The sequence below is a fragment of the Takifugu rubripes genome, chromosome 22 (assembly GCF_901000725.2).
Source record: "Takifugu rubripes chromosome 22, fTakRub1.2, whole genome shotgun sequence".
Taxonomy (NCBI): domain Eukaryota; kingdom Metazoa; phylum Chordata; class Actinopteri; order Tetraodontiformes; family Tetraodontidae; genus Takifugu; species Takifugu rubripes.
The window spans coordinates 15,422,178-15,429,201 of record NC_042306.1 but is presented as its reverse complement, the minus strand read 5'-3'; the positions used below and the strand labels follow the sequence as shown (position 1 = coordinate 15,429,201).

At 48.4% G+C, this 7,024-nt stretch overlaps 2 protein-coding genes across 3 annotated transcripts; both read left to right on the top strand.

Annotated features, from left to right (window-relative positions):
• On the top strand, positions 1–2,531 carry LOC115247919 (amphiphysin-like). Of its 2 annotated transcripts, none has more exons than XM_029830961.1 (5): positions 1–191; positions 265–309; positions 507–695; positions 1,228–1,329; positions 1,754–2,531. In XM_029830961.1, the coding sequence occupies exons 1-5, from the start codon at positions 6–8 to the stop codon at positions 1,856–1,858; spliced, it is 627 nt and encodes a 208-aa protein (XP_029686821.1). In that variant the 5' UTR covers positions 1–5; the 3' UTR covers positions 1,859–2,531. The 2 variants fall into 2 exon arrangements, with proteins under 2 accessions (XP_029686821.1, XP_029686822.1); XM_029830962.1 differs by lacking the exon at positions 1,754–2,531 and adding an exon at positions 1,475–1,533.
• A 295-nt stretch (positions 2,532–2,826) lies between these two features.
• On the top strand, positions 2,827–6,765 carry LOC115247975 (uncharacterized; the record flags this gene model as incomplete). Its single annotated transcript, XM_029831165.1, has 7 exons — positions 2,827–2,832; positions 3,393–3,471; positions 3,547–3,962; positions 4,140–4,173; positions 4,749–4,874; positions 6,164–6,472; positions 6,554–6,765. Coding segments are annotated over exons 1-7 (1,182 nt in total), but the record flags the coding sequence as incomplete, so codon positions are not given.
• Positions 6,766–7,024: the final 259 nt, after the last annotated feature.

Below are 7,024 nucleotides of genomic sequence, written 5' to 3'. Positions count from 1 at the left end.
CCTTTATGATGATGATGATCAAGATTATCTTCATCATCATTAAGATTGTCTTCATCACCATCAGGATTATCTTCATCATCCTCATCATCTTGTATCAATCAATACTTCACTCAGTTTCTAATAAACGTGAATGTTTTCCTTTGAAGGTACCTGAGGAACCTTCATCCATCCAGGAGGCGGAGCTTGATGAGGTTTCTTTTTCATTTGTGTTGATTTTGCTTGTTTTTTATTTTAATACGTCTTAAATAAAAATGTTGTCTGTAGATTCCTGGTGCTGACCAAACATGTGCGGATGAAGCAGCTCCGCTGGTAAATATAAAGAACAACAACAACAACAACAACAACAACACTAATAATAATAGTTTTGGGGGCCGCTGACACGATTGTCTCATTAATGTGAATGAAGTTCAAACCCTAAATCAGAGCTCCCTCATTGGAGACGAGTGTTTCAGCTCCTCTGACCCGGTTCTGTTTTGATCTGGGATCACGTCTTCCTGTCGTTGCAGGAAAACATGCCGATCCCGTCAGTGATCATCGAACCCGCCTCCAGTAATGAAGGTGACGACGACCGCGATGGTGACATCATCTCGCCCACCGCCGCCAGTGACAACGATGTGACCACGGTGAGCCAGACCATGAAACACATGAGTCCATCTGGAGGCGTGTCCGGGCTCCCGGATGACTTCCTGTACAAGGTGAGACTTCCTTCCAGGCCAATAATCCGACCCAGACCCGGACCCTGACCCTGACCCTGATCCCGACCCTGACTCTGACCGTGATCCTGACCCTGATCCCGACCCTGACTCTGACCCTGACCCTGACCCTGACCCTGACCCTGACCCTGACCCCGACCCTGACCGTGATCCTGATCCCGACCCTAACCCTGACCCTGACCCTGACCCCGACCCTTTTCCTGACCCCGACCCTGACCGTGATCCTGATCCCGACCCTGACCCTGACCCCGACCCTTTTCCTGACCCCGACCCTGATCCCGACCCTGACCCTGACCCCGACCCTGACCCTGACCCCGACCCTGACCCTGACCCCGACCCTGACCGTGATCCTGATCCCGACCCTAACCCTGACCCTGACCCTGACCCTGACCCCGACCCTTTTCCTGACCCCGACCCTGACCGTGATCCTGATCCCGACCCTGATCCCGACCCTGACCCCGACCCTGGCAGGAAGTTCCCAGCAGGACCACAGGTGACACCTCTGTGTCTTCAGGTGGAGACGATGCACGACTTTGAAGCAGCCAACTCAGACGAACTTGAACTGAAGAGAGGTGACGTGGTTCTGGTGGTGCCCACCGAGTCGGCGGAGGATCAGGTGAGAATGGAACCAGACACACCTGCCAGGACCACAAACACATTTGAATATTTCAGCTGTGTGGCTGAAACCTTGATTACATTTATTTGTCAGTCAAAACATTTGAACCTTTTTATTGTCACTAAAACTCAAAAACGTCCGAAAGAAAAACCCCACAAACACGAGTTGACAAAGTTCTGCTGAGACCCAGGAGAACCACAGGAGAACCACAGGAGAACCACAGGAGAACCACAGGAGAGCTTCGCTCAGGTGAAGACGTGCTAAATGGAGCAGGTGCATAAAACAAAGGCGTCACCTGATGTCACTGTTGCTCCGACTACAGAAAACAGCCGCAGGTGTTTAGGGATGAGCTGAGGTCAGATTGTCCTGCGTTAACGTTGCGCTGTTGTTGTTGTTGTTGTTGTTGTTGTTGTTGTTGTGGCAGGACGCTGGTTGGCTCACGGGTATCAAAGAAAGCGAGTGGTTAGCACGCGGTGCTAGCGCCCAGAAAGGACTGTTTCCAGAGAACTTTACGCAGCGTTTGGAATAAGAAGACTCGCGACGCTGTAAAAAACAAGACGTGAGCAGAAGTTTGAGGCAACATCAGAGCAACATCAGCAACTGCCTGGAGGCACCTGGTGCAACCGTGGGCAGGTCACCACCAGGTTCCTCTGCTCAGCAAAACTGGTGCCAACGTCTAGTTTGATCCTGGAAATTACGAAGCATGACGTGATAGTCTGGCCCCCCCACAAACAACCAATATTCTCCTGTTGTTGGAAGACGTGACTTTAACTGGGAAAAACATCTGGACCGGAACAGCGGAAGAAAAGAGAGAAAAAGATCCTCTGTTGCTCCAGACGTGTTTGATTGCTGTGGAATATTCTAGAATCTGTAGTCATGTGACCTATTTAAATGTTCTGGAGTCTGCCAGGGAGTCGGTGAGGACGCGTCCGTTGGCGAGTTCCTACCTGCGAGTGTTTGGTGATCAAGTCTCTGTTCTGTGTTTCTGCCAAAATAATGTTGCTTATTGATTTAATAGTAGAGCTAATTGATCCAGACCATAAGTCACAGCGACGCTGTTTGATGCAATTTATGTTGTGTGTTTATTCCTGGTGTGTTGGACACTTCTGATGTCACTTCCTTTGACCTTGATGGTGTAGATCCGTGACCTTGATGCCACAAATCACTTGTTTATGTCATCAATAAATGAGTCCTGGGAACATTTTGGCTTCTTTATCGTTCATGATCCAACCGCACACATACAGTTGGGGGGGGGGGGGGGCAGAGCTTCCATGAACTTTGAGCAGAACTGACGTCAGCAGGAACCATCAGAACTGGAGGATGAAGAGTGAAGAACAGCAAAGTCTTGAAAATGTGAAACATTCCAAACGTCACAAACTTCTTCACTTTATTTCATCCTCCTCAAATTCATGAACAAATCTCAAGGTCACAATATCTGCAGAGGATCAATGAAGGTCACGTGAAGCCGTCAGAGGCTTCTTCTCCCATCGTTCCTCCATGAAGGTGCTGAGAAGAAGCTGAGTGGATGCTGCTGAGCGGGCAGAAGCCAGAAGACCTGGCCTGTTAAATGGGTCCACAGGTGTCTTCTGGAAGGTTCTGCAGCCTGAGAACCTGTTGCAGACGATGAGCAGGTGCAGCAGGCCAGAGTGTGACTGTGGGGACGAGACCGATAAAATCACTTCCTGTGCTGCGGCTGTGTGCTTCCTGTGATGGTGTCCTAGCAACAGTGAAACCACACGTTCTGGGGGAGCAACGCTGAAAGAGACGCAGAAACCTTCACAGCAACCTTCGGCTCCTTGCAGCATCTTCTCACCACATTTATCTTCTGGACGTTTACAGTCACGTCAATAAAATGTAAACATCAACTCTGAGCAAAAGGGAAACCTTGAAAATCTGTTTATAGGTTCTAATTGTGATGATTTATCTTTGATGTTTTAGAGAAATGAATGAGCAGAAGCACATTTCAGAGCTGCTGAGACTGCTGTTGTCATGGAGACCTGTTTCCTGTTTGTGGTGAGGTGGGCGGGGCATCAGCAGCAGGGGCTGATGGGGGCTGAGAGGAGCTGGATCAGTCCTGCCTCCGGCCCACCAAAGCAACAATGCAGCCGTTCACACCTGCGGCTCTCTGCTTCCTCTGCTCAGGTGAGTGTTTCCAGCCAGCCAGGACACGACCACCACACACACGCTGACTTCAGCTGCCTGTCCCCGTCTCTACAGGGCTGGTTGTCATAGAAACGCAGCTGACCCAGGACCAGATCTCAGTGACCCGCAGAGCTGGTAAAATTGCCTCAATAAGCTGTGGAGGAATCGATGATTGTAATTATAATTATGTGTTGTGGTACCAGAAGAAGGAATCAGGCACGTTTGAAGTGCTCCTGGATATTGTTAAGAGCAGCAGTCAAATCACGCGGTACTCTCATGCTGAGAAAGATGATTTCTCAGCTAGGATTCAGCAGAACAACTGTGAGTTGCTCATCTTCTCAGTTAAACCCTCTCACGCTGCCTCATATTACTGCTCCTGTTGGAAGAGTGGATCCACAGTGAGAGAAGATGTGAGGCACCTGAACAAAAACCAGCTGCTGTGGATCAATATCCTTTCTGATGGAAATCTGATGTCTGGAACCAGAAAGACCTGATGTCTGGAACCAGGAAGATCTGATGTCTGGAACCAGGAAGACCTGATGTCTGGAACCAGGAAGACCTGATGTCTGGAACCAGGAAGATCTGATGTCTGGAACCAGAAAGATTTGATGTCTGGAACCAGGAAGACCTGATGTCAGGAACCAGAAAGACTTGATGTCTGGAACCAGGAAGACCTGATGTCTGGAACAAGAAAGACCCGATGTCTGGAACCAGGAAGACCTGATGTCTGGAACCAGGAAGACCTGATGTCTGGAACCAGAAAGACCCGATGTCTGGAACCAGGAAGACCTGATGTCAGGAACCAGAAAGACTTGATGTCTGGAACCAGGAAGACCTGATGTCTTGAACCAGGAAGATCTGATGTCTGGAACCAGGAAGACCTGATGTCTGGAACCAGGAAGACCTGATGTCTGGAACCAGGAAGACCTGATGTCTGGAACAAGAAAGACCCGATGTCTGGAACCAGGAAGACCTGATGTCTGGAACCAGAAAGATCTGATGTCTGGAACCACAAAGATCTGATGTCTGGAACTAGGAAGATCTGATGTCTGGAACCACAAAGACCTGATGTCTGGAACCAGGAAGACCTGATGTCTGGAACCAGAAAGACCTGATGTCTGGAACCAGGAAGATCTGATGTCTGGAATCAGAAAGACCTGATGTCTGGAACCAGGAAGATCTGATGTCTGGAATCAGAAAGACCTGATGTCTGGAACCAGGAAGATCTGATGTCTGGAACCAGGACTCTTGTTCTGATAGTCTCCTCAACTGGTGAGTCACCTGTACTGAAACAGGAATCTTCAGGATCAGAACCTCGACTCAAATGTTCAGCAGCAGATTTTGTCCTTCTCTGTTTCACTGTGTCAGGATTTTTGGATCTGGAACCAGACTCGTCGTCTCAGGTGAGAATCAAACTTTGCTCCAAACCTTTTAATAACAATCAAAAGACAAAAAAGAAATATTGACACTCAAGAAGATTATCTATAAAACCATAAACACAAGAGCACAGACGGGAATTTAGCTGGATTTATCAGTGGATTATTGGTGAATAAATGGGTCGATTATCTGTGGATTATTGGTGAATAAATGGGTGGATTATCAGTGGATTATTGGTGAATAAATGGGTCGATTATCAGTGGATTATTGGTGAATAATTGGGTAGATTATTGGTGGATTATTGGTGAATAAATGGGTCGATTATCTGTGGATTATTGGTGAATAAATGGGTCGATTATCAGTGGATTATTTTTGAATAAATGGGTCGATTATCAGTGGATTATTGGTGAATAAATGGGTCGATTATCGGTGGATTATTGGTGAATAAATGGGTCGATTATCTGTGGATTGTATGTGAATAAATGGGTCGATTAAGGGTGGATTATTGGTGAATAAATGGGTAGATTATCAGTGGATTATTGGAGAATAAATGTGTAGATTATTTTAGGATTATTGGTGAATTAATGGGAAGATCATCGGTAGATTATCGGTGAATTAATGTGTAGATTATTTGATGATTATTGGTGAATAAATGGGTAGATTATCGGTAGATTATTGGTGAAAAAAGGGTAGATTATCAATGGATTATTGGTGAATTAATGGGTAGATTATCGGTAGATTATTGGTGAATAAATGGGTAGATTATCGGTGGATTATTGGTGAATTAATGGGTAGAATATCGGTAGATTATTGGTGAAAAAAAGGGTAGATTATCGGTAGATTATTGGTGAATAAATGGGTAGATTATGGGTGGATTATTGGTGAATAAATGGGTAGATTATCGGTGGATTATTGGTGAATAAATGGGTAGATTATCAATGGATTATTGGTGAATAAATGGGTGGAATATCGATGGATCAATAAGTGGGTGGGGGCTCCCCAGACCCATATGAAGACCCTCTTGAGGGTCCCCTGAACTCCGGTGGTCTTCTGAGCTGTGCGACACCTCGGTCAGGTGAACGGCGCTGGTGTGTGGTCACCCTCCACGTCGCCTCCCTGGACGTTCACTGGTGCAGGTGGGGAACGGGAACTCCGGCTCCCTGGAGGAGCTTCTGATGGCACCAGTCCTCAATGACCACGATTATGAATGAGTTGTGTGAGCGCACGATGTGCATGTGTGGTTGAGCTGACCTCTGACCTCCAGCGTTGACCCCTCAGGGCCAGTGAGAGCAGTAACTCTGGTGTCTCACCACAGATGCGGCGCTGGTCCAGCCTGTGTTGAGCGTGTACCCAGCAGCATCCAGAGATCCTCTGGAGGGGAGGACCGCCCTGCTGTGTGTGGCCTCAGACATGGTTCCTCCTCTGGTGAGGTTCTCCTGGAGGAGACAACGGGCCGACAGCGCTGTGGAGGAGTCACCTCCTGCCCATGAAGAAGAGCTGCAGCTCAGAGAGCCGGGCCGCATCACCTCCATCAGACTGCTGGACCGGGACGCCGTCCACACCTATAAATACCGCTGCTCCGTGCAGCACGAGGGGGGGACGGTGAAGGCCCAGTCCCAGCAAGGTGCTGATGTCCTGTCCCTCAGCCATCTTGAGACACCTTCAGGTGGGCTGATCTTTCTTCTTCACTGTGTTTGTCTTCCAGAGGTTGCACCAGTTCGCCCGTCCATCCCCCCGTCTGTCCCCCCGTCCATCCCTCCGTCCATCCCCCCGTCCATCCCCCCGTCCATCCCTCCGTCCATCCCCCCGTCCATCCCTCCGTCCATCCCCCCGTCTGTGCTGAGGATGAAGCTGCTCTCTTTTGTCTACACGGCCCTGATGATGAAGAGTCTGCTGAGCTGCTGTGGAATCTCTCTGCTCCTCTTCCTCACCAACAACCAGAAACAGGCTGACTGACTGGTTCCAGTCCACCATCCTGTCTCGTCCTCTCACTGCTTCCTTTTCCACTGGGACTTTTCCTCTCGCAGAATAAAAGCTTCTCTCCAGCAATAATAACTGTAATTTGCCAGCTTTGATCAATAAAGTAAATCTGTCTGAACAGGAAGCTGAATCCTCGTTGTGAGGTCACCAAACTCTTCGTAGTTTGATGTCATTTTTTCAACTTTGTTGATGAATT

What these genes read in the sequence shown, in the direction of transcription:
- LOC115247919 (XM_029830961.1), top strand. Translation starts at nt 6, where the DNA reads ATGATGATGATGATCAAGATTATCTTCATCATCATTAAGATTGTCTTC. An exon ending in CGGATGAAGCAGCTCCGCTG is followed by an intron (nt 310 to 506) that starts GTAAATATAAAG and finishes CTGTCGTTGCAG; the next exon opens with GAAAACATGCCGATCCCGTC. An exon ending in CGGATGACTTCCTGTACAAG is followed by an intron (nt 696 to 1,227) that starts GTGAGACTTCCT and finishes CTGTGTCTTCAG; the next exon opens with GTGGAGACGATGCACGACTT.